This window comes from Chelonoidis abingdonii, chromosome 3 (assembly GCF_003597395.2).
Source record: "Chelonoidis abingdonii isolate Lonesome George chromosome 3, CheloAbing_2.0, whole genome shotgun sequence".
Classification (NCBI taxonomy): domain Eukaryota; kingdom Metazoa; phylum Chordata; order Testudines; family Testudinidae; genus Chelonoidis; species Chelonoidis abingdonii.
The window spans coordinates 128,509,029-128,536,658 of record NC_133771.1 but is presented as its reverse complement, the minus strand read 5'-3'; the positions used below and the strand labels follow the sequence as shown (position 1 = coordinate 128,536,658).

At 40.7% G+C, this 27,630-nt stretch overlaps 1 protein-coding gene and 1 long non-coding RNA gene across 8 annotated transcripts in view; one reads left to right on the top strand and one right to left on the bottom strand.

Moving 5' to 3' along the window:
- QKI (QKI, KH domain containing RNA binding) overlaps positions 1-11,612 on the bottom strand; it is a 332,733-nt gene extending 321,121 nt beyond the window's left edge. For 2 of the 7 annotated variants that reach the window (XR_012655572.1, XM_032767738.2), the window contains exon 1: positions 10,598-11,316. Coding sequence is in view for 5 of the 7 variants with exons in the window: in XM_032767738.2 (XP_032623629.1) it covers positions 10,598-10,739 (142 nt within the window). In the remaining 2 variants the exon portion in view is untranslated. Of the gene's footprint in view, positions 1-10,597 lie in introns of all 7 variants that reach the window. The other 5 variants (XM_032767741.2, XM_032767742.2, XR_004371961.2 and 2 more) reach the window with 4 other exon arrangements.
- A 207-nt stretch (positions 11,613-11,819) lies between these two features.
- Positions 11,820-25,691, top strand: LOC142046587 (uncharacterized). The gene is made up of 3 exons (XR_012655571.1): positions 11,820-11,874; positions 19,895-21,372; positions 24,355-25,691. It is a non-coding gene; the product is annotated as an uncharacterized LOC142046587 (long non-coding RNA).
- Positions 25,692-27,630: the final 1,939 nt, after the last annotated feature.

Genomic DNA, 27,630 nt, shown 5'->3' with positions numbered 1-27,630 from the left:
TATATAAATTCATTTCACTAACCTTCATAATGGGGCCAAAACAATTTAATTAGATTTGACAGAGAGCTGGATGAATTCATGAGTGCAATTGTATGACAGGATTGCTTATTATGATGGTTGGGTGCAAGACAACAGCCTCGAGGCTCACTTGAAGTTTAGGGCTTACCCTGAAGCATGAACTGTAGGAATGTTTCAGCCAGCCACCAGGAGGGGTCAGAAAGGAAGGGATTTCTCCCCTTAACGTATTCTTCAAGCATTTTAGCATCATCTCCTTCCTCTGAAGGATCAGGGACAGCCACAACTGGAGACAGGACACGGGACAAGGTGGTCAGAGCTCTGAGGTGGCATTGAGCATTCTCTTACTCAGGTGCTTGGCTGGCTGGCTCTTGCTCACATGCTCAAGGTCTAACTGACTGACATATGTGGGATCAGGAAGGAATCTTCCCCCCACAGGTCAGACTGGCAGTGCGTGGGTGGGGTCACTTGCCAAGATTATCTGGAGGTCTCTCACTCAATCATTTCCCTCAGATTGCAGGGGCTTCAAGCACTGCTGCATGTCGATCCCTCTTATTCTGTGCTTGTGGCACATAACACTGTAGCCTCCCAAGGGCTCTAACACCTGTGGTCTCATTTTGGTTGTTGGGTTTCAGGCACACATGTTGGTGACCTGTGATATACAGCAGATCAGACTAGTGGTCCCTTTTGGCCTTAAATTTTATGACTATGAACATAATCTGTGCCCATATTTTACTTCATTTACATAGCACCTGTTATATAGTTCTTCAAATATCACTTTGACAATCAAGTCTGTTCACATCAGCAGTTAGATGAGGAGATTAATAATAGAATCCTTACTCAAAGTCATGCAAATGGTATTTCACAACTAGGGCAGAATTTCCAAAAAAAATCACAAGTGACTTGGAAGCACAATTTTCTCTGACATTGTCTCAGCTTTCTTGCAGTGAAGAGAGAGCCAAAGTCAACACTATGTCCCTTACCCAGGCACAAACTCACCTAATTACATCATGGTGAAAACTGTCTATGCCTCCTCTCCACTATGATTTTACAGTGAGATAGCTAAAACACATTACCTTGTTGTAAGAACACTCTTTTTGTCAAAGGCATAACCTTGAGAACAAAAATCCCACTGATTTTCAATGGGACTAGCGCTCTTAAAGTCACTTAGGATCTTCTGCAAATCCCTTCCTAAATACCTATTTCTTCAGACCAGATTCACATTACCTGAAACTGTTATAAGCTATTGACAAGAGAATTCTCTAAGTACAGTATTTAGAAATTTTGTTTTAGTTGTTTTGTAGATGCTTCACAGGGCATATGTAAAGTAAGTTCTGTGAAACAACTCATGCTTGTCCCCACTAACACTTAAAAATAAACTGAAGGAGACTGAATTTGGTGCACTTAAGTGAGAAACTAGCATTGGCCAATACAAGGACAGAGGGAACTTTGTACAAGTTTTTTCCATGCATCTAAGCCAAACAAACCTGAAGTACAGCACCTCAATTACTACAAGTTTAGACTTCCTCCATACCTGTATTCAGGAATTGGGCAATGACTTTTGAAGATTTAAAGGCAATTAGATTAAAACCAATTAACCCGTAATTTACACAAGTACCAAACAAGCTGCCACCACTTAAAGAGCTGACCACCATCACAAATACAAGCACTACATAACAAAGCTAACTGCCTTTTTAGTATTGATTTTATCCTAATCTGCCAACCAAAAATTTGATATTAAACAAAACGTAATGTGCCACTGGTATCTCCTTTGAAGAAATCCCTCACACTCCCTTTCTCGGATACTAGACATACTTTAACTGCTGTACTTTAATAAGAGAACACATGGCTGGGGGAGAGAGGAGTAAAATTTCCAGAAAGCAAAAGGTAGGTGGCTCTCCAAGATAATGTATTTAATACAAACTGAAGAACTAAGAGAAAGAGACAGTTTCAGAAGTGGAGAGGTTTAAACAATGAAGTTTCCAGCAAAGTTTAACACTGGATGCTAGCAGGCCTATGAGATGGGATTGTTCATTTGAAACTAAACTGAGACAATACACACACACATACACTATTAGCACTATCTGACACCTGTTGGCAGTCTCAGATGCAAAGAACCGAACATATATGAGGACTAGAGATGAACCTCTTAGCCCAGACAAGATCTACCCAGAACAGCGATGAAATAGGTGGGAATCTTCCAACACCTCTGTTCACATATTACCTGTTTGGTTGATAAATGAGAAACGTACGTCCCTGGAGCTCTCCGTGTAGTACCTATGCAGAAATAACTCTGCTTGAACTTTTCTTTAAAAATATTACTACAAGTGCTCATTAAGTGTTTTATACTGCTATACTGATAAGCCCATCTGAATGTCAACTGTGCAGTAAAGTTTTCTTAATTGATTTTCCTCAGAAGTTTCCTGAATATATTTGTGTTTTTAAAATGAAAATTAAGGACTGCACTTCCTAGAATGGAATAATAAAATCATAAGGTGTCATAGTTCCTAGGACATGCCATCAAAGTACAGAAACCTACCTTAATTCATTAGAACAGACTAAAATATCCTCAACATTCAATCGCTGTTTCTATTTCCACACAGGGGATGGGGTTTTCAAAAGGACCTAAATTGAGAGCATAAATCTCACTGGCTTTCAAACAGGATTTGCGCTCCTATAACCACCTACTACGCATTAACATCCCACCCTACAAGATTTAATGGAGAGGTTTACTCACACAAAAGTTGTTCAATGCTTACTGCAAAACTGTTGCACAAAGTTATAAAAAGCACCTATTCCATTTCCCCTTCGCGGCATAAATTCTTCCCAGTAACTATAATGAAAACGAATCACATTTATCACTAGCAGTCTGAAAAAACAAGCAAGTCAAGACAAGGATAAAAATGTATGCCAAAAACAACTAAGTACTAGAAAATATTTACAAATCAGTACTTTTACACTGTCAGTAGACTTAAAATTGGCCTTTTGTTACCTCCTTCAAATGTAGACACTACCAGCTGTTAAGGAATTATGGACTATTGAAAGCAGGAATCTCAAGTTCTAAAGGCACATGACAAATGTTATCTACAGTAATTTGATAGTTCAGATACACACAAAAAATAAAGCGTACTTAAAAGACCACTGATAACATTATAGCAGAACACTAATTCTGCTGTAGTTAAGGTTGAGAATCACCTTCCGATATAATTATAATTAAACAAGCAAAGTAAAGCTTAAACAGAAAAATTTCACTATTAAAAATTACTGGTAACTTTTCATTTCTATCAAAGATCATCCATAAAGAAGTTTAGTAAACTCAAAACAACCCAGGACAAGCAGCAAAGATGTCAGTCACTTGTTTTAGAAATAACTGTTTAACTCAAGCCATTCACAACAACATAGAAACAAAATCCCTTGACTGCCAGCAAACAAGAATCCATTCTGAAGATTAATCATAGCTCTAAATTGCTCATCAATAAAAGCCCCTCCTACTACAGAGAAATTCAGTATATCCAATGGACAATTGAGTTAACCTGAATTTGATTTCATGAAGCCTATTGTACTGCTTCAACTAGTTCTCTTAGTATTAGAATATTGTTTCTTTTTAAGCTAACAAACTTCAAAATGAAAGGAATATTTTGGTATATGCAGTTCCGAACAAAATCCATGTGGCAAAATGCACAAGTCTCAATCAGAAGCTTCTGAATTATGTTTCAATAAAGGCAAAGGTCAGTGAGTGGGGGCATTTCATTTATTCTACACTCCTCTTGGTAAAGAGTTTTTTTCCCCCTTCATCAGAGAAGCAGAGTATAACCTATCAGCTTCTACTGCTGTATTTCAAACAGCTTGAGCTGTCAGGATGGCCCAGTAGTCAGTTAGCTTATTACAGGTCATCTTTCCTGTCAGCCATACATGAGATCAGCAGTTAACTATGCATCTAATTAATAACAACTTTTATAATAACCAATTGTCAAATAAACAGTACTTTAAATTAGTCTTCCTAATCTTAAAGGCAAAACTCAAGAGTATTTGTTTTCTAGTGGTCTCCATAATTAAAATGCTATTTTAAAATAGATCTCATTCCTGTTTTATAGATCTCATTTAAAGTGTGTTCTCTTTCAGAGATAAAGCTTTTCTTTAACAAAGATCGGTAACAGGAAAAGTAGATTTGTCAAAAAAATTGTTGGCGAAATAGAAATGAACTATTTCATAGCCTACCTTTGCTTGCTAATACGCCTACTATTTAAGGGGACAGTCACTGATTTTTTAAGCCTTAGCTTTGGAAACTTGGCCTTTGGATTTTCTACTCTTCTATGTCAGCGCATTACTTTTTGTAGTTATTGTATTCTTAGGAGCTACCAATGTCTAAATAATTTGGGGGAAAAACCTCTTTAGAAACACTTCTGTTGATTAATATTTTATAGTATTCTTTCCCATTCATTACTTATGAAAACAGTAACTACATTGCTTAATCTGATATGCTCTTGGCCAATCACTCCTTACCTGAAGTGATAGCTATTTATATATATCACAACTAATTACTGTGCATGACTTTAGATAAGGAATACGCAGCCAGAGGAATACTAACTCTAAAGTATTTTCTATAAACACAATGATAAAGAGAAGTAAAAAATATTTAGCATAGCAATGGCCTTACACACATTTCAAAGAAAAGGAAGGTGAAAATAGATTCATCAACAGAAGTGTTCCTAATTTTTTTTCCAAAATACCTAGGTGCTGACAGCTCTTTAAAAATACAATAATTATGAAAACTGATGTACTGATACTGATCAGCTGAAAATGTAAAGGTCAAGTTTTCAAAACTAAAGTGACTATTACAGAAAATAATTCTAGTAAACAGAAAACGTTAAGTATGGAAAATGCAGATCTCTAAACCAAGAGTGCATTCTATATCGGCTGAATAAAGGCTAAACCATTTTTTTTGACTGCTTAAAATAATGGTATATCTTGAATATGTTCTAAAATACTTTTTATTTGAAAAAAGGGGTTTTCTGTTCTGCTTATGTTTATAAGGGATAGTCAGTTTTTCTGCTGATAAAGTAACACACAATTTGCTGTCAAATGCCTAAAGTAAACAAAAACAGAAAAAAAGTTCCATTAACTGTTTTAGTCTTCTGCATAATCTTACATACAAATTTTTTTAGAAAGAGATTTTCTAGTTGACTACATCCCTTCAAACAATGCAAAAAATATGCAATCACAGGTAAAAATAGTTTGTCAGAAAAGGGGCGGGTGAAATCACATTTGTGAGGGAGTTCTAAACTCTTTATGCTTCTTTGAGAAACAAGTAATGTTTTAACTTGTAGTCCACAAATAATTCAGGAGACTGCGCATGAAGAAAACTTTATTATGAAGTCCAATGTGGCTTTTGTTTTGAAAAGTTTTCTAAAAGATTTTGAAAGGGAACACACCACTCCATATTACAACTACAGGCTTCTGAAACAGATTCTGGAGCTCTACAATCGTGTCTGTAACTACACGCCATTTTATCAAATGGAAATTTCCTATAAACAGAATCTTCACATTTGCCCCAGGCTTTTACATATAGCTGCAGTACCAAGTGAAAAGACAACAGTAAAGTCGGTACTACTGATATCTACACAGAAAACATTGGTCTTTTATTGTGTACACTCTTAATGGTACAACATTCTTAATTGTATTTAAAGTTAGTTTGAAGAAAATTCTAACCATACACGTAACACATGTAATATTTTAGGCCTTGATCCTCTAAAGACCCGTGCTTAACTTTGCTTATGCAAATATTCTCATTTAAGTCAACTGAACTACTCGTGTACAAAGTTAACTGAACTATCTCAAAGAAAAGTATTTATGGACTTGGTACCCAATCCTGCAAACCTTAGACATGCAAGTAGCCTGGCTGAAGCCAACTGGATTATTCTCATAAAAACTACGATTTGGCCCTTCATAGTTTCACAACTTTCATATGCACTTTTTCAAAGCGAGTGTACTAGCTAACTGACAGCAACATATAAGTAATGTAAATCTCCTTGAGTCTGGATGCATTTATAGTTTAATTTATTGTAACTACCGTTACTCAGGTTGATGCATGTTTTACAATTATCTGAAACTAATCCTGTTCATTTCCAAAAGCAGACAAAAAAACTCAACTCTCAATTCATCGTTTCCTTTAGGAAGTGTGTACACACACGTACTTTTTGATTGGGTTTATCTAGAGTAATTCACGCACTCCTAAAAAAGCAATTTAACAACTGTGAAATGAAAGACTTTTGGGTAGGGCTTTCAAAGGAAAGAATAATATACAAAGAGCTGTAATTCTTCATAGGAGTCCACATGAATATCCTTGGAAAGTCAAAGACCAGATACTCTTAGTGATGCGTACTACCAAAGAGTATCAGAATCTTACCATCTGTAGCATCAGCAGTTCAAAGATATTCTTAAACAATAAGCCGAGTTCCTCTAGAAGTCAGGATTACTGCCACATATAAAAAACATTTTAATGTCCATGGTTGAGCAGTCTGTATTTTAGAACTCACCTGTTAAGATCAGAGTACACTTTTTTTTTTTTTTTTACTATTTTAGAAAAAGTAAAATGTTTACTATAGTTTAATAAACCTAATGTTTTTTTAGTTTTCAGAAAATCTCAACTAAATAACTTCCATTTATTTTAAAATCTCAGTCTATATTTAGAGTTCTGAAACCTTCATTTCTAGGTAACAGTCCAAGAAATGAGATATAATTTATCTGTTGTCTGAAAGAGATCATATTATAAAGGGGAAAGCAAAAATTGACTTACCAAAAATAATATAGGTTAAATTAAACATAAAATGTTTAAGTATTTTAGAACTAAAATGAAATGCAAAAAATTCAAGTCCCATTTGATGGTGCAAACAATTACAGGAAATACAGCCCATTTTACATTCAGGAAAACCCCCCTCTTCCAGCAGGTTTGCACTAGTCTGATAAAAACAATCCAATTTCCTACTTATTATGATGTTCATTTTAAACATCCTTGTTAATCTACCAAAGAATTATTTTACACACGAGTTAAGAAGGCTACAACTTGAAAAATATTGTAAGCTAAGCAGAAAGCCAATCTTCAAGTTTTACAGTGAACTTGATTTTTTTTTTTTTTTTTTTTTAAAAAGAGTCCACATTCATACCCACCACTATAACCTTTAAGCTGACGTTTAAACTGAAAAAAAAGCTATGTCGGTGCTCTTCAATCAGAATTCAGCACAAGGTATCAATATCTTCAAATATCAACCTTTAGAGAAATGTACAGAAAATGAAAATGTGTTTTGGATAAAGTTCAGAATAGAATGGACTGTTTTATAAGCCATTTAATTAGATAAACATTCTAACAACTAAAGAGTAAAAAGAGTAACAAAAACCCGAGACAATCATATAGCAGAATGGCTGGTTCAATTTCTGCTTCTGATTTAACACGGAACTACAAGATGACATGTACTCCATTTGTTGTCTTTAGATAAGGCCACGTGTAAAAAATCATCATAAGAAAACTTCTATAATTCAGAATAGGTAGAGAAAGTGAATTTTACTTAAAAAAATTTTTAAAATCATGGTTATTTTAAGTGCTTGTGTTATTATTTTAAGTAGGATGGTAAATAAAAAATAAAAAAGACTCAATTGCTACTCCTTTGGAAATATTATGCCTCTAAAAGCATAAATAATAGAATCTTTACAAAAGGTAACATGTTTTGTGGTAGCTTTAAGGAAAAAACACACACATACAAACCCCTAGAATAGAAACTACCACTACTATTAAAACAGAAATGTGATCTATTAAAAAAGTGAACCAAATATATTTCTGCTAAAGATGAAAAATAAACTAATTCCCTTTTTTCTTCACTTTTCTATGTCTGCTGCCTTCCTAAAAACTAATTAATATTTGGTATTATTTTGAGAGTTACTTCTAAAGAACCTTAAAATTACTGTAATTATATACAAAACCTCAAAGTGCTCTAAATAAAATCTTGGGTGTCCTAAAAAGCTGGACAACAAATTAAGGTAAATCTAACATCATGTCTGGTTCAAAATATTTAACTTGCTCTTTTTGTTGCCAGAGCGCACAGTTTTGCAGAGTTTTTTCCTAGCCCATTGTGACTTATGTGTAAAAAGTTGGCTAAACTTTATGATGCATGCTTTTTTATGAAAGATCTCACACTAACACTGCATATAAGCTCATAATTATTTAAATACAGAGATATATGATATTTAAGCACATCTTCAAATGCAATTCTTGATTGTCTTCTAGTAAAGCTGCTAATTTTAGTATTAAGGTTAGCAAAGATCTTACAAGTCTGTCCTCATCTTTCTCACAAAAAGAAATAAATGGCGCCCCTTAGTGTTCACGTTTAAATCTTCAGATAATTCACTAGATTTGCAAGCTTTTTTTTTTTGACATTCCAGAAAGTTTTCTGCCTCCACAATTCTTCCATACAAACATCAACGCAATCAGGAAAAAGCAGGAAGCCTTAAAGAGGTAGTAGAATGCTTCTTGGGCTATTCAGAAACAAAAAATGAACAGTTTGGAAAAAGAAGGTGGAAACAGATTGAACTTTCAGTAACATTTTTAAACTTCCACCACAGTCCTCATATCCATTATTTTGGATTTAGGAATCTTTGGTAAAAACAGATTTCCAGGGCTTCCAAGATTCAACCACCTTCAAAAAGATGCAGTGACCTCATGTATTCCTCGATGTCAATATCCTTTTGACAACAGCGACGTCTCTCTCTTTTGTTCTCATGACCAACAAACTTAGTAGGGCTCTTCCCCTCTTCTCCCCCCTCCCCAAAAAAACCCAGATCATAACCCTGAAAGACTTCAGGAATTTAAAATCCATCACCAGGCCTCTGTGAAAGTTCATGTTTAAATGTGTCTTCATCCAGTTTCTTCTTGATTTTACATCCCTTGCTTTTCAATCGTTCTGAAGAATATTTTCACAGTGACCATAACTATATGTTCTAAGTGGTTTTCCTTTTGATGACCACCTTCATTCACTGAAAGTTTATAAAAATCAATCCTCCAAAACACATGAATAAAAACTTCAAGGAAATACTGTTTACTACAGTAAGGTTGTATCAATTCTTGTTTTTCATCTGTCATTTCCTTGAAAAAAGGTAAATTTTTTCTAGGCATGTTATTTTCTGCTGCAATATGGTCACGGTCTCATTTTTACATATGGTCTTTGAATTTTTTTGTCCTATCAAATATATAAACAGTTTTCTCCTTTGGAGTCAATCGCTTGATAAAGTTTTCTTTCAAATAAGACGGATTTGACTGCAGGCAGAAATCCTACCCCAAAAAAATCTCAAAACCCCATAGTTTATGTTAAAACTCCCCGGAATCAAAGCTGAAACTCTTTCAATGGCTTTCATTTCTACACAGATTAAAACTAACTCTTGTAATTATAATTATTAAGCAGATTTCCGTATTTCCCCACCAAACTGAATGGCTGTACATTCAGTTAAGTACTATTGTTTGTGCATTCACAATAAAAAAAAGCCGGCACCCCAAACATACAAGGAATCTAAAAAAAACCTCTTAATACAAGGAGGCCACAATAAAAGAGATACAAAAAGGAGAAAGGCAGTGGACGGGTGAGGTTTCAAACATTTGACATTATTTTAAAATGAGAGCATTGACTTGTAAACACTTTCCGTGAAAATGAATTATTAACTGAGAACGAATGTGGCCCTGAATAAGCGGCCTCTCTGCAACCTTTGCAAGCAGGAGTTAGTTGGGTGCGGGGCTCAGAGAAGACGGCGCCCTGGCTGGAGGCAGCAGCGGACATTTGGCAGCAGAACAGAATTTATTTCGTAATTCTTTTCTGCAACTATAGTCACGTGTAGGAATCTTTACGTTAGTGTTTTTAAAATATAAGAACTGGGATAAGAATTTGCTCCCTTCGCACACGCTGGGAATTTTTTAATTATTACTTTGTGACCCGTTTGGGGTGGGGTAACGCGGGGGCCCATGCCAGAGCAGGGAAGGGAGCTCAGCCATTCCAGTGTTAATCGTTCAAGTTCAAGCAGTTTCCAGAACAGCCAAATCCCGACACTGAACACCCTTCCCTTGCTCCAGGCCCACAAAACGAGACTATTAACTCTCCCATAAAACACGCCACACAGGACCCTTCTCTCCTTCCAATACTTTCCAGCGTGATCCAGTCGCCACACAGCTTGCAACCGACCCTCCCCCGTCCCCCCACTTTCCCCCAAACCACATTCCTCAGCGCCTTTCCCCTTCCTGTTCGCTCCCTCTCCTCCATAAGGTGGTGGTTCCCCTTCCCCCCGTGTAACAGACGATGCGCAGGGAAGCGAGGGAGGGGGGAACCTCACAAGGCGAGACCCCCCACCAAATCTCTCCCGTTACAGGCAGAAACTGGGCGAGCCCTTTGTTTCATGGATTGAAATGGGAGGCTGAGACCGAGTCTCGAGACACCCGTGGGGAGAAGGAGCCAGGGAAGAGCCCACCCGCGGCTCTCGGGGCAGGAATGGAGGACGGAGAAGGATCCAGGGAGCAGCGCGGAGGCCCAGGGAGGGGGGAGTGTTTTACCTTCGTCCAGCAACCTCTCGAGGTGGTTGAAGATCCCGCAGAAGTTGGGGAGGCTGCTCATCAGCTTCTTGTCGTTCATCAGCTGCATCAGGTAATCGGGGCTCGGCTTCGGCTTCTCCTTGGTTTCCATTTCCCCAACCATATTCCAATCGCGCAGAGCCCGCGAGCGCCCGCCGCGCAGCCCGACCACGGCACGGGGCGCCCGGCCGGATCCGGGCGAAGAAGGGAGGGGGGCTCCCCGAGGAGGAAGAAGATTCAATCAGCAACAAACCAACCCGCCACTGCCGGGTCCCGGGTGCAGAAAAGAGGAAACTCGGTCTCCCCCCGTTCCCCGGCTCCGTGCGCCCCCGGCCGGCCGGCGCAGTCCTCCAGGTCCCCCCTCCTCCCGCGCGCACACTGAGCCCAACTCCTCTCCGCGGCACTGCCCCTGTCTGCTCTCCGCGGCGGGGGAGGGGGCCGGGCAGCCGCTGCTGCTTCTTCCCGAGGAGCTGCCGCCGCCGGTTGTTTCCTCCCGGCAGTTGCTGGTGTCTCTGCCGCCGCGCTGCGCCCGGTGTCCTCACCGCCTTCCTCCCGCTGCCTGTGGCTGGTGAGTCTCAGCCCCGCCGCCGCCTCCTGACTTCTCCTCAGTTCGCTCCGGAGTTCGCCGTAGTCCAGGCTGCGCTGGTAGCAGCAGCGGCGGCGGCAGGGGAGGGGGCAGGACACGCGGGGGAAGGGGAAGGGACACGCCAGGGGGAGGGAGCAGGGGCGGGGCGGCCGTTAGTCAGGGAACAGCGGCGGCGCCACTTGGCGGAGCCAACCCGCGCCTCACTCGCACTCTCGGGACTTGGGGGGCGGGCGGCGCAGCTCCCCAGGGAGGCTCTGACGGGAATAAGGAAAGGCGGAGCCAGGAGGCCGCTCCGCGCTTCTCTTCCCTCCTCCACACGCACGTGAAGCGCTACGTGCGGCGCACGCGGAGAGGCTCGCGCTGTTCCCCCTGCGCGCGGCCCTGGCTCGCCTCTTACGGGCACGCATGAAAAACTCTTCAAAACAACAAACTCCTGTTACTTCATCCCGCGAGGGGGCGGGGCTGAGTCACGTGCTGCGGGGGGGAAGCCCCGATGCTGCGCGTGCGCGACCGTGAGCTTCACACTCTATTGCGAGGGTGTCGTCGTCTTGGCACCGCCTCCTGCTGAGGAATGGGGAGGGGCCGTAGGGCGCGTGGCGCGTCATGGGGTGGGGGGGGGGGGGGAGGATATGCGGTGCGCGAGGAGTAACGGCCGACGTTTACAGCGGCAGCGGTGAGGGAGACGGAAACGCCGCCGGCGGAGGTGGTGTGGGGAGGATGGGAGGCTCCATCGCCTCCGGTAGCCACGGATGGGAAGAGCGAAACGCCTTGTGATAGCGGGCTTCAGGCGACCCTGCCCCCTGCACTCACACATCCCGGGGGCCCAGTCGTCCAGGGGCGCGAAGCCGGCGGCTTGGGTACCCCGGCGCTCAGCAGCGTGACGGGCGCCGTGTGCCAGCGGCTTAAGGGGGTGATGGCGGGGGGAGGCTAGTTGACCGCCCTGCGGCCTGGAGCGGCGCAGCCCGCATAGCTCTTTAGGCACATCAGCCCAGCGCTGCTGCGGGTTGCATGGCAGTTTGCTGCCCGCCGCACCAAAGGCCCCGACCAAGGCGTTACTCATGGAAGTGGCAGCCGTGAACCGCGACGAACAGCGGGGCGGGAGGGCGCCGCTATAAAGCAGGCCCGGCCCGACCGGGCCCTCGCGTCTCGAACGCTAAAGCCCTTCCAAGCTGAGGGCCCGGAGCCTTTCACTGGGTGATGGTAACGTTAAGCGATAAGAACATCATCAGTAAACAAAGGGTATCATTTGTGGTTTGCTCAGCAGGAGTAAAATGACTTAGGCGCGTCTGCACTGCAAACTTACCCCCATATTAGGTTGATTTACAGCTACTGCAGTTGATATCTAACTGCTCAACTTTTGTTAGTGGTGCACATCGTCGCCAGGAGCACTTCCACTAGTTTAAGAGGGCCAGTGTGGGGGCTCAGAGTCCAGGCTCTCTGAGCTCTATGCAGCTCCCTACCAGGAACTTGGTTACCCCTATCTCTCTGGGTGCCCAGTGGGGAGCTCTGTGTCCTACACCTGGGCAGCTGTTCAGCTAGCTGGGGAAAATGGAGAGCCTTGATGCAGGTGGGTTGGTGATAGCCTGCCTGGGAGCTGGGGCAGCCAAACTTTAGGTAGAGCCCCCACCCAGCCCCCGGGGGTGACAGCCCAAGCTGGGTGGCTTTCTTGTCAGTTTCATGGCTCTCAGCATGGAGCTGTGAAATTGACAAGAATGATAGTCAACAGCCAATGTAACTAACCCACAGTCTCTGCCCTGACATTGTGTTGTCCCAGCTACACCAGCATAAGCCCTGTGACTCTCATGAAGATGGAGTTATGTTAGTGTACATCAGCAGGAGTAAGGCTGTAGTATGTACATAGACATAATTAGGTCAAGGGAAGCTGTAGACCAGGCCTCATTAAAAAATGGTTGAAAATAATAATTGGAATCAGGTGTTAAGAATTTTTTCCATGGCAGAGCAAATGGAAACATTATATATGTTTTCAAATAAGTAGGTGAGCATTATTTATGGGTGTTTCCCCTGTTAGTCTATGAACAATGGTATCACATACCCAAAACTGCCCCACTCAGCTGGTTCTGCTTTCATTTTGTTAGTCATCAAACTTTTAATGAAATTTTAACATATTTAATATAATTAATAGTCTGCCTCATGCTTTTTTTTAATAAAATGAACCAAGTAAAGGAATTTGGTAATTTGCCACTTTCAAAGTGATATTATAGTTCATGAGATTGAAGTCAGTTAATCTTCAGCCACATACCTCACACTAGACTCATCTGTGTTGTTAAGTGTTTTGATATCTATAACTGAAAAACATTCAAAGGGCTAGGTGGTGTTAATTTTGTATGATAGTAGTTCAAATTCTACATATACAAATCAGTGCTCTTTTGAAAATAAAACATTTTAAATTTGTTATGGTAAATAAAAAGCAACCAAAACTAAACTAAGCAAAACCACATTTTGAGTTAGTCTTCCTGGGTTAACTAGTGCTTGTTACGGTTGGTTATTGTTTAGTATTGACAGAATATTTAGGGAAAAGTGGAGTTGTCAGTTTAGCAAAACTAAATAAAATGACTGTATTTTTAAGTATTTTCTGTATCTTCCTGTTGTAAATACATATACACCTCTACCCCAATATAATGCTGTTCTTGGGAGCCAAAAAATCTATTGTGTTATATTGAACATTCTTTGATCCGCTGGAGCACGCAGCCCCTCCCCTGGAGCACTGCTCTACTGCGTTATATCGGGTCGCATTATATCAGGGTAGAGGTGTATCTTGGAGTTAGAGAATACCTTATCTCATTTCTGTGTGAGGGTTTGGTTTGCATACCAATATTCTGAGCAAAGCTAAGATCAGGTAACTCAAATCAGTGGCTTTTTATTTTCTCTATCTTTGGAAAGTAATAAACACATACAATATTAGTTTTGTTCCCAAAGAGGGAGTAGCAGTATTATGAATTAGTTTCTTAAATTAGATTCTTACTCTTCCAATACCTTGGCAGCAACATTTAAAGCACAGCTGTTTAAGATGTAAAAACACTGCCCCAGTTGAACAGCAAGGTTACAGGCTTAATTTTTTCCTTTGGCTCTTGAATTTTTTGGCTGTTTCTCAAATGTATGTGAGTAGTTCACATCTTGACCAAGTACATTTTAGGGATATGTAACAGAACAGGGTTTGTTACATACAGTAAAGTCAATCTTAAGGCTACATTTGTGTCCTTTCTAGGTGCCACGGTGTACATTGTATTCCTATATTTGTCATTCTTAGGGGTATGTTCTCAAATTGAAAAAAAATGCTATTATTAAGGACATGAGTGAGCAAATAGCTCCCTTTTTTTACTTTAATAATTTAGTGAATTTAAAGCTTGTATCAAATTTACAATTCTGGAGAGCTAATAGGGAAAGCATGGAAGAAGTAATGCGAGCAACTCCATACTTTCTCTGTGTCTTAACTATGATCTGAAGAAAGTATTTCCAGTGTGAGATGTTAAAGCAGCAAAGAGTCCTGTGGCACCTTATAGACTAACAGACGTATTGGAGCATGAGCTTTCGTGGGTGAATACCCACTTCGTCAGTCTCCATGAGCCAGTTGTTGACATTTCTGCTGTGACCACCAGTGTAGCAAAGCACAAATTACTCCAAAGACGCCCTTTATTTTTAATGTCTGTTACACAGAGCATACCTGTACAAAAGCTGTGTTGTGACAATAACTCGTAATAACTTCCTAGGAACATTAATAGAAGATAACTATCAGTCAGCAGCCTTAGATAATCAAATGAAGATAACCGTTCTCTCTCAGAATCATACTCAGGAACATACCCTTATCCTTCCCCAAAAACCCTATCAGATATATAGGTTTTGCAACATGCCTGAAGGGTCATCAAATTTGGGCAATTTCAGATTGGGAGAGTGCATGAGAGTAGGTTTCAGAGTCCTAGGCCTCTCATCCAGAACAGCCTGCCAAAACCGTCATCTTGATTGTGGCAAGGGATATGATCTAACTCAGTGGTTCTCAACCAGGGGTCCAAGGCCCTCTGATGCTCTGTGAGCAGGTTTCAGGGGGTCTGCCAAAATAATCCAGAGAACAGGGCTGGCGTTCGACTCACTGGCCCCAGGGCAGAAAGCTGAAACCCAAGCTTAAGCAGCTTAGCTTTGCAGAGCTGCCTGTGGTGTTGGACCCTGGACCATATCCCTTCTTGCTACCCCTAATGGTGCCCTTGGCTTTTAATCTACTGGATATGCATAAAAACAGTTGTGGCAAAGGTGGGCTGAGGAGTTTTTATAGCATGTTGCTGAGGGGGATGCCTCAGAAAGAAAAAGATTGAGAACCCCTGATCTGACTTGAGTATCTCTGACTATATCTGTGGTAGTCTGTCACAGGGATAATCTCTTAGGTAGGTCTCAGGTCATTTAGGGCTTTGTAGGCCATAACCAGCACCTTAGCCTCTACACGGACATCAGTAGGCATCCAGTCCCCATCCTGAAGCTTTGACGTCTTGTGCGCTCAGCAAACAAGCTGCCACATTTTGCATAAGCTTGTCTGCAAATGGTTTGAAAGATATAGCCCCCACAGAGCATATTGCAATAGTCTAATTTTGAGGTAACAGACATAAATAACACTGGCAATATCTATATCTGAAAGAAAAGACTTGGCACAGATCATACAAACCCAACTTGGTTACTGCTGTAATGGGATCATTGACAGCAGCTGCAAAGGGCTGGTGTTTAATACCACTCCCAAGCTGCAAACTTTGATAACCAATGCTGGGTCACTCTTTCAGTCAGAGGGGTTGATATTACCTCCACTGTCTTTTCCAGGTGCTTCCGAGAGCCTGTCACCACCACCCTTCTGTTGCCTGAGTTCTGCTTCAGCCAGCTCTCTCTCATTCATGTTCCAGTGTCAGCTAGACATGTGGCTGAGGTACTGAGCCACATCGCTGTCAGAGTTGGATGAGAGACATATCTGACTAGGTGGCATAAACAAAGATACTAAATACTGCATCTTTCAACCTTAACTTTTTCTGTTTAAGAATATATTGAGATTACCCAGACTGATTAAACATATTGATTCTGCTGCTTGACTCACATTCTACTGACAGCAGAGTTTACAGTGCAAATATTAACTTTGGTACAATATTTTAAAATTTCTTTTTGACTAGAAGATCTGAAATATATAGGTATGTATATATGTTGACTTGCACTGAGGGATTGTGAAGTGCTGTCTGTGCTTCATGCTGGATAATACACGGCAGTTCTTGACTCCAAAAAGTTTGTATTCTAAAAAGACAAATAATGCCACATAGGGAGACCAACAGTAAGGTTCTGCATTTTTTAAAGCTTTTTTTGTAATGAACTGGTATCATTTTTGTTGATGTGGTTTGGTAATAAACTATTGCCTGTCAATCTGAAAGAGTGACGCAGAATATGGGTTTTCAGCCATCTAAAGGTCTTGTTCCTTTTCAAAGAATAGTTCTCTATAAATTCTCAAGTTCAGTAAATACAGAATATTTTATTGCGTACTTTACAAAAGATTGAGGAAAGAGTAACTGTTCACTCACTTGCTTGGCACCCTTACCCCCATAACTCCAGATGTCCCCTCTGTTGTAGGAGGCAAAGAAAGGCAGAAACAATATACGTCAGAAGAGTCAAAAATTGTGGAAGGCAGAATACTCACTCAACAGCATTTTGCCAAAGCTGAGGGGAAGCTGGCACCACTGTAGCCATTGGTTCCCCACACAGAGGTTCCTATGCTTGGAGTTTGCCCACAGACCTTCATGTTTTAATGTGTTCAAAGGCCTAGTGTCCTGCCTTAATATAGGAGTTCACATCCTTCCTTTAAAGCAGAGCAGCAGGAACAGTGTCTAATCACTCAGAAATCGCAGAAAAGTGGAAAAGTTCACTGTTTTTCTATGAGAGAGGAAGATGGGGCCTTGGTTGTTCTGGTAGCATCTGACATTCTTTTCTTTGTCTTCCTCATCCTACTACCTGAAGATTTTCAATTGAACTTGGGAATTATCTACTGGGATATAGCATCCATATAGTTTGTAGCTCTCATATCTCCTAGGGTCCCTTTCCCAGTTTCCACAGCACTTCAAAGGCCATGAAACATTTTTTACTAAAGTTCTGTAAGATGTTAAACGAAAGGCACTATACAAGTGCAAAGAATTATTACTTAGACTTATACATACCGCAGGATCTTTTCTGACGTCCAAGAAGCATTTCAAAGCATGTGCCACTTGTATTTGCACTTCTGCACTCTGATTCAGCCTGAGATACTTGTTTGCCTATCACTGGACATCTAAGGAGGGATCACTGCTGTCAGTAAACAGGCCCTTGGGCTCAAAGCCAAAAAGTGGCAGCTGCTGTGGCTCAGAAGAAAGACAGATCACTTGGATTACAAAACAATCCAATTATTTGATACAAAATCATGTGACTCTGTTTAGCTAATGGCTTGCTACTCATCAGTTTAAAATAAAGTGGTTTAGTGGCAGGGGAAGTATGCAAGACACATGTTCCTATCTAAGACAATTGGATTGTGATTGGAAACTGTAGTATATACATATATTGGGATCTATAACACTACAGATGTCTATGCACCAAGGAGTTCTGAGGAGATGGTACTCACAAGCATGAACTTTGGTGTAGTTTGGAGTAGCATTAAGACTTTTTGATATCTTTGAATTTTCTTGTTTTATGAGATGGCCTGGGATGCAGCTCCATGCTCTGCGTGTCCCTAAGTCTCCGGCTGCCAGACTCGGGGACTAGACGACAGGATGGACCACTCAATAATTGTCCTGTTCTGTTTTTTCCCTCTGAAGCATATGGCATTCGCCATTGTTAGAAGACTGGATAGTGGGCTAGATGGCCATTCTTATGTTCTTATATCTGTAAATTTTTTAAAAGAAAAAATTAAAACAATACCTGCTATATGTCTGATTTCATGTTTATTCATGAGATTCTGACAAGAGGTAGCAAAAACACTTCACTTTTAATATTTTGCTTTCAAAACAGTTATGAACAGTGAATTGGTTGGCAGAATTGTTACCAAAAAAAGGGATATCTCCTGAATTTAAAGGAACTACTCATTTGAATAAAGTTTTGCAGACTCAAGACGGTCTAAGTGCCTACATACCATTTGTGCTTTAAGAAAAAAAATCAAAGATAAACTTTTAGTTTATCATGTGCATGGTGTAGTCCCATTGATTAAAATGCTATCACATTGTCTGGTTTGCAAGCATAATATTTGTTTTAGAGCTGTGAATTCTCCTTAAGTATATGTCATGGGGAAAATGGACTGTAAATTAGAAGTCCATCAAGAAGTTCTTTTGTCTAACCATAAGAGCAAAGCCAGATGTGTAATCATCAGGACTTCAAGCTGGAAGTATGCCCCACATACTAGATATATTCTGTTTAGTGTAGCAGTCACTATAGGTCAAACTAGACTGTCATTTCCAATGTCACATGCATTCTGACCCTCCTTTTTCCTCCAGTTCTCATAATGTTTTCTCAACAAATTCCTTGCAGATTGGAATTTTCCATGTTTGCTCTAAACCCAGAGGACAGAGAGTTTTTTGAAAGCTTGAACCAAACCAGTGGAGCTATGTTTGAGTTGTGAGGGTGGGAAGAGGAGGAGAGAGAAGCAAACACTTCCTATATGTTCAAGAGACTCTTTTGCTTGTACAACTCAAAACCACCCAAATCTAAAGCTTCAGACTTGTTTTATATATGTGCAAAGTTCTTATGTGTATGTATTGTAATCTAAGTGTGTTTACAAGTTCACTGAAAAGACAAAAATTGTTAAGGCCACTTAATCTCATTGGCAAAGGTGGCAAGATAAGCAGCTTCACATCGTAGAATTTACAAGACCACTCCTGAATTAAGGATGACTGTTACAACTCTAGCACTGGAAGTTTCTCAGGGAGAGAACTACTAGTATGGTATTTATTAAGAATATGAAATCTGGATCCACCAGAGTTTCATGGCCTGTCTTCTATAGCCTTTTGTATGTGAAGTTTGCTAGTATGAAAGGCTGCGTACCTGACATTTTTTGAAAAACACCAAGCATACTAGGTTTTATTCTTAGTCTTCCAGCTCCTGCCTCCACTTCCTGAACTGAGGAAGAGGCTGTTCCCTATCTTCATAGGCAGCAGAATGTTGATTATTGCATTTTCCCAAATATTGTAATCCAACATCCAGTTTTGCAGGTTGCTTATTACTGTTGTTTTCATTATTCACAAGTTAACGTTTAGTCTGATTATGACAACACAGTCAGAGACCCAACAAGTCACAGCAGGAACTGTGAAGAAAACGCTCCTCAGGCAAAGCAGGGGGGAAAAATCCTTTTTAATTAAAATACCACCGTAAAGAATCAACAAAAAGTCACTACTCCAAGTCAGGTGTTGACTAGCCATTCCTAGGCAGTCTCTTTCCTTCACTAAGGCCTGGAGAGTCCCCCACATTCACCAAGCTTGCAGACTATTTCTACACTCCAAAAAGAAGGGAGGTTGGGGATACGCAGCTAGACTCAAAGCTTTCTCTTACCTCAAGGAAACTCTGTGTTTCCTACCCTCTGACAGGCATTAGTTCTTAGACCTCTGATAGCCAATTTCTTCCAAGAATAACAGGTGGTCTTCTTCCTAAAAAGCCAAGTCCTCTCTTTTATTTCATATTCTTCTCCTGACCATTTCTTCTAGGTGGAGCATTTCTGGAGATGTTGCACAGCTGATTTGCATTCACGGAGGGTTGTATTAATCCTTTTTACCCTGCTCCATTGTGGATTTTATATATACCCATTATCTCTCTGACTGTAGATATGATTTCTGGGAACTCCACCAATGATATTTCAGAATGGGTGGAGATCCCTAAGACAGATTGACAGCATTTAAGATGATTAGTAATGGAGTCCTTTAAAGAGGCCTGTGTTAAAATAAAAAAGGTTGAGGTCGAAATCCTCAAAGGTAATTATTAGGCACCTACCTTCCCTTGAAATCAATAGGAATTAGGTTCCTAAATAACTTTGAGTACCTGGACCTGAGGGGTTATGTTAGTGTGGAAAAGATTGCATTATGGAAATCAAGTAAATTTAAGAAAAAAATTATCTTCTCTGTGCCAGTTGGGTGGGTATCAGCCACTTTACTGAAGGTATTTGTTTCTGTTTTGCCTTTTTATGTTTTGGTTGGAGAACCCATTAGGAGAAAGACAGCAATTTACATTAGGTTTCACCATTTGGCTCTCCTGTGGCCTTGCTCTCATAATAACAAAAAAAGATGCTGTGACCTGGTAGTTTCTGATCAATAGCTCAGCCATGTGTGAAGCCATTATTTTCACCATTTTACCAGCTTACACAATTTAGAGGTCCTTGGATCATTTTGGATAAGAAGGTTGTCTAAACACAGTGACTCTACCTCCCAAGTTCTTATAAAATTTCTAATTCTTATTCACTAATTTGATTTCACAATAGCACATAAATTAAGGACATAGAATTAAATACTTACACAATAAGCATGACTGCATTATAAGAGAAGTGATTGGAATAATTCACTGAAATCTCAGGGACAAAAGCACTGTATAAATGCAATATTCACATTCATTCACAATATTTTTATTAGGGAAACTAAATATTTTTCTTATTTCTCACAGGAAGGTTATTGGGCCTCTTGTGAATACTACTACAAGATATAAATAGCATATGTTAGATGTAATGGGCTTAATATTTATACATATACAGAGACACTAATTCTGATTTGGTATTACAGTAGAATCAGGCCCATCATGCACAATTTTTCAGCTGTGTGTCAAACAACAGTAAAATGTAAGATTTTTCTGTATCTTCTATGGGAAGGGGATAGACCTTGATCCTAAGTCTTTTCCATCATTAACTATCATCCAAAAATTGTTTACATACATCCTGTTTGTCTATTTATGTCAGTTACTAAATTCAGACATCTGATGTGCATGGAGAGGGAGCAAACAAGCAGGCAGGCCATTAGAGAAGCCAGCTACTCAAAATATGAGGCATTTTGCTTCTCCTCCAGAAAAATTACATGATGGAAGAAAACATGCACATCCCTTGCAAAGCTGGTCTGTTTGGTCATGCGCAGAAAACAGCCAACCAGTGAGACTGAGATTGTATTGACAAGAACAAGATGAATGACCCCCTGGAGACCATGGGGTTTGTATGCTAGTTTCCACTACCTTTTCATCCTTTTGTACCCCCTTTCAATTCACATGCAGATGAACTTAGACCAAGTCCTTACTAAATACTCTTTTTCACTTTAGTTTGGAAGGTAGACGGGAGGATCTAAATATTTATGAGGCTTTTTTTCTTCTGGTTTATGATGCACTCTTGTTGAATGTTGAGGAATTACGTTAATGAATGCATGCCTGCACACACAGACACAGAAACCAGGCAAAGGGGAAAAAAACCACACAAAGCTTTGTCAGCTCTAATGTCGGCACTTACCAAACAGTTCCCATGGAAAAAAAAAAAGGCAAAGAGATTTAAAATCTGTTGCCAGGAGAAAAATAAATTGTACAGCTGAACACAAAAGAGAGAACAAAGTTTCATCTTTGCTTTCCTCAGCTGCAAATGTAACTCTTGTTTCAACTCAGAGCAGATTTGAAATAAAACATATTAATTGAAAAATGAAAGCTTTTCTAAAAAGCGTTAGCTAGTTTTGTGTGTTCAATAATGAAGTAAAAATTAAGCTTAAGTATTGTACACACACAGTTTGTCTTAACACCAACAGCAAAAATATGACCCAGATTTTTTCTTATGTAATGCTGTACAGATGCCTTCATTTAGTTTGCATATTATATTATTATTATATATATAATGAAATGAAATAAAATTTTGTATATCATGAAATGAAATAAAATTGTAACATATATGATTAACATTGTTTTTAATTATTTATTCCAGTTAAAATTTTATTTCATTTCATTTTCCCTCCTTGTTTGGTATGGTTACGTCTTTTTGGAAACTAAACCTACATTTAAAAAAAAAAAAGCCTACAATATGCTTAAAATAAGACTTTAGCTGGATGTAGTTGAATGTAAATCTCCTTTAAATATGAATAATGCAAAACTATAAATTAAGGAACCTTTATGGTTCTTTTTATAGAAGGAAGAATATATTGTATTAAAATACTAGAACTGAAACATAGACATATTAACTGCTTCAATATCACATTGTCCAGAAGAGTCATCTTCTCAACCTTTAATCATATCTATCCTCCTCCTTCCGTTCTTTATTCTCGGATGCACACATAGCTGTTGCAGACAAGGCCCAGCTCATAAAAGTGGGACAGTAATTCTACAGTATCCTTTCCTAATCATGCACCAGAACATGAGATTTAACAAATGCTTTTGTACTATCATTTAAAAACTCATTCAACCAATGCCAGAATGTTAACTCATAGCTCTTAAAGTGCAATAGAATTTCAAAGTCTAGGCTCTGTTATTCATATTTATATGTCTATCTGGATTCATAAAAAGTTACCCTAATAAATATATTCCTGTTTTATTGTAGTTTATTTTCAAGATGTTCAAGTTCATACGTAATAGAATCCGATAAAGCCATCTACCTTTCATTTATTCTACAGCTATCATTTATGTCAGTTCCAAATATTGGTATTACTATTTTCAGTGACTTTGCCTATGATACCTAAGGGTTGTGTTAAGCAAAAATTCAGCTCAATAGGTCCCAAGGTAGAGAAGTTCTATATAGCCAAATCCAAATTCAGGATTGAGAAATAAAATTACCTTAAAACGCCCATTCTGCTCTTTCATCCTATGAATAAAAATCCCGTTTTTGGCTGTATAAAAGATGTATTGCCAATGGTGACCATGGGTTAATTTTTCAAAACCTATTGAAGAGCCAATGTCACTTTTAAAAATAGGAGTTAGGCACTTCAGAAAATTTACCCATATCCAGAGAACTTCATTGGGTACATCTGAAGAGTTTTCAGATTTCAGAATGAGGGAGCAGAAGTAACTTTCCTAGTCTGGTTACCAGCAATTCATCCTGCCAACTGGTCATTGATTTTCAAAAGATTGTTTGTTACTTCCAAAGAGGGCAAGTGTAAGTGAAGTAATGAGTCATTGCTAAGCAAGAGCCTGTCTAATCCCCATGCAGTGATGAGTCATTCCTGTGCTCAACTCCAGCCAATCCAGGAGCCAGGAGCTGGCCTGGTGACTCTTGGGGCAGGTATATGAGCTCACAGGAGAAGCAGCAGCTCAGCCTGCCCAGTGTTACTTCATGACTTGAAACTCTCCTCTGACTGATAGTGATGATAGACTCCACAGGCTGTTGCCTGCTCCCATGGTGTTTTGACACCAAACATATTCCCAGTTCTGTTCCAGCCTTGCTCTTGCTCCAGTATAACTCCCAGCTCTACTCTTGCTTTATTCCAACCCTGCTCTTGACCCTGGCTTTATTCTCTGGCCCCAGTTCCTGGCCTGGCTGCAATGGCATTGGCCACTAGTCCTACTGCCAGTGCTCTAACCACTCGGGGGGTCCCTGGGAAGCAAATATTTGCCCCCCTCCTACATAATAATTTGTCCCTGCTTTTCCTGTGCTTTCTTGTGGATTATTTTTATCCTCATATCGGTTTGAAAAAGGACTGTGGCATAAGGACAGGCTGTAACAGGAGCAGGAACAAATTGTGGGGCAGATGAGCTACGGAAGAAGAAAGAAGAGGAAAGTCCAGAACATGAGGGGAAACTGTATAGCAGGACAGTCCCAGAGGCAGTAAAAGAAAATCCCTTCAAAAGGGGGCAGCATGTGCCTCCAAGAAGTAAGTAAATAGGAGTGATGAGGCATAGAGGGAGTGCCAGTATTGGTGCAGCAGGGACTGAACTGGACCCAGAAGAAACTCCTAAGGGCAAGAGGGAGGTTCCTGGTCAGTGAAAATAGCTGCCTTAGGTGGAGAAGGAGACCAAAAATAGACCCAAGCTAGGGAGCAGCCCTGTAGAACGTGGGAAATCAGTAAAAGACCTTAATCAGGAGAAGAGCAGCTACCAGAAAATGGCAGGAGCACAAAAGGAGCCAGTTAGTTGCAGCCACAGGAGCACCAAGTTAGGCAACCCACAGGGAGGGAGGAAAGGACAGTGTTTCCACCCCTAATACTATTATTTTTTATTTGTATTTCAGGAGCACTCAGCCACCACAACTAAAATCCAGATCCCCATAGTAGGAGAAAGTCCCTTCTGATGTACTGATAATCTAACTAGACAAAGAGTGGGAGAAAAAAAATATTATTCCCAGTTGGGGAACTGTGGCACAGAAAGAATAAGGGACTTACCCATAGTAACACAGGAAGTCATTGGCTGAGTCAGAAATTGAACCCTCATTCTACTGCATCCCAGTCTAGGGCCTTAACAACAAGACCAGCCATCTTCTCTGTAGTGCCTTCTCTGTAGGTCTCACCAGTTTTTGGGAAAGAAGGGTCAATTCTAAGGAGCTGGAAACTCTTGTCTGGGCCAACAGATTTCAGGTATTAGTGAGAAGTTTGGTTTAGCTGGCTTACACTACCAATATAGAGTCTGAAACACAAATACAGTGCATAAGCTGTGCTTTCACTTCCTGTGGGAACCACCTGTGGCCACAGATTCCAAACCTGTTAGCACCATCTCCGCCTCCAAAAGAGAAAATGCTCCAATGCAACAGAACAAAAAAATCTTAAAATAACAATTTCAGAGCATTTTGCAGCCAGGACCACAAATTTGCCTAGTGATCCCTTTCTGTGCTTGTTCAACCTTCCTTCAAAAGCACTCAGTGCTAGGAACAAGTTTTTCACCCTCCTGAATCAAAAGTTCTGCAGTGAACTGAGAGTTTAGGACCAAATTCTAAATCCTTACTTATGCAGAGTAAGACTGTCAGTGAGACAGACAAATATAAAGAGCCAAATCACAGTGCTATGCAAGATGACTTAAGTGAGTAAAGTTTACAGCATGGCCTTGCCCTCTCTTGCTTGCCAAATGAAGAACTTGAAGAATCGAAGGAAGTGGTTTCCATGGGACCAAGGAATCTTGGTCATACTCAGAAGCCAAATATAGTTAAGGCTGTAAAAATTATACAACACACAAGTCTGTAGATCATTTTTACCTATGTTCATCCTTGACAACTAAATTATTAAAATGAGTTGCCTTTTCTTTCAATCTAATTTTAAATATTGGCATGTTTTATCTTAAATAAATTAGGTACTCCTTGAAAAATCTTGAAGATTTTTCATAATTTGTATAATTCTTGGGCTAAGATTGTTCCTTATGAATTAATGCATAGCTATCCCTTTTTCAGTTGATACATATGTGATGCCAAGATGGAGCTCTAGTAAGTTCAGGAATGGAGTTAGGGACATGCCACTCTACACAACCCACAAAGAGTCTAGGGATTTCCACAATGTAAGAGTAGAATAAACTGTCAGACTTGTACGACTTCTCACTGAGGGCATGTCTACACTACGGGATTATTCCGATTTTACATAAACTGTTTTTTTAAAAGCAGATTGTATAAAGTCGAGTGCACGTGGTCACACTAAGCACATTATTTCGGCAGTGTGTGTTCATGTACCTAGGCTAGCTTTGATTTCCAGAGCGTTGCACTGTGAGTAGCTGTCCCATAGCTATCCCATAGTTCCTGCAGTCTCCCCCGCCCATTGGAATTCTAGGTTGAAATCCCAATGCAAAAACAGTGTCGCGGGTGATTCTGGGTAAATGTCGTCGCTCAATCCTTCCTCTCTGAAAGCAACAGCAGACAATCATTACGCACCCTTTTTCCCTGGATTGCCCTGGCAGATGCCATAGCATGGCAACCATACAGCCCATTTAGCCTTTTGTCATTGTCAACGTATGTGTACTGGATGCTGCTGACAGACACGATATTGCAGTGCTACGCAGCAGCATTAATTTGCCTTTGCAAGGTTAAAGAGACGATTACCAGCTATAGCACCGTCTGCAATTGGAAATTGGTGATGACGTTTATCAGTCATTTTGCACCGTTTGCAATTGGAAATTGGCGATGATGGTTATCAGTCCTTTTGTACTGTCTGCTGCTGTCATGGGTGCTCCTGGCTGGTCTCGCTGAGTCGGCCGGGGCATGGACAAAAAGGGAATACTCCGCAGTCATTCCCCTTCTTTATGTTTTGTCTAAAAATAGAGTCAGTCCTGCATAGAATATGGCATATACTAGAACCAGAGAGCACAGCCGCTCTGGTCACACCCCAGAGATCCCGCAAAATGATGAGCCATTCTCGGGGGTGCCCCTGCAGCAAACGCCCACCCGTTGCTTCCCTCTTTCCCCAACCCCCTGGCTACCATGGCATGTCCCCTCTTGTGTGTGAAGTAATAAGAATGCAAATAAGAACACAAACTTTTAGACCATAAAAATAGGAAGCAGTAAAGAACTTCATTAGACATGAAAGGTGGGGGCTGTTGAGACTCAGCCTCCAGCTGCTTATGAAGGACGGTTACCAAGCCTTTTGTACCCTCTGCTGGACATGATCCGGAGTCATTCCCATTTTTGCCAGGCGCCCTCGGCCGACCTCACACAGAGGCAGCCAGACACTCACAGGATGAATATATGATACACGATATCATCATTTTGCCACCGTCTGCCACTTGGGAGGGAGGGATGCTGCTGTTCAGCGACAGCAACACCCAACTACACAGCATGCCATAGACATATGGGTGACATTAAAAAAAGGAAACATATTTTCCTTGTGTGGGAAAGGAACGGTAAATTGAACATATACCCTGAACCACCCGGGGAAAATGTTTTGCCCTTCACACTGGAGCTCAGCCAAGAATGCAAATGCTTTTCGGACACTGCGGGGACTATGGAGCTAGCGGTCCTCAGTCCCTCCTCCTCCCTCCACAGCACCTTCCATTGATTTCTTTGGCTCATTACCTTGTCACGCAGCACTATGCAGAGTCCCTCTGTGGCCTCTGTCGATCATAGCCTGGAAGTTTTTCAAACGCTTGCTTTCTCTTCTGTAACCGCAGCTCTATAGAATAGATTCATCTCCCCATATAGCAATCAGATCACATATATCCAGTACAGTCCATGTTGTGAGTCTTTTTGAATTTGACTGCAATGCACCCGTGCGTGCATCAGAGCCCCACGCTGGCAACAGGAAATGAAATTCAAAATCGTGGGCTTTTCTGTCTACCTGGCCAGTGCATCCGAGTTCAGATTGCTTCCACAGGATGCCATGGGCAGTGGCAGGGATACTACCCGAAGAGCCAATACCATTTCGATTCTCGCACACTAACCTAATTCCGACATGCCATACCGATTTCAGCGCTACTCCCCTCGTCGGGGAGGAGTACAGAAATCGGTTTTAAGAGCCCTTTATATTGATATAAAGGGCTTCGTTGTGTGGACGGGTGCAGGGTTAAATTGGTTTAATGCTGCTAAATTCGATATAAA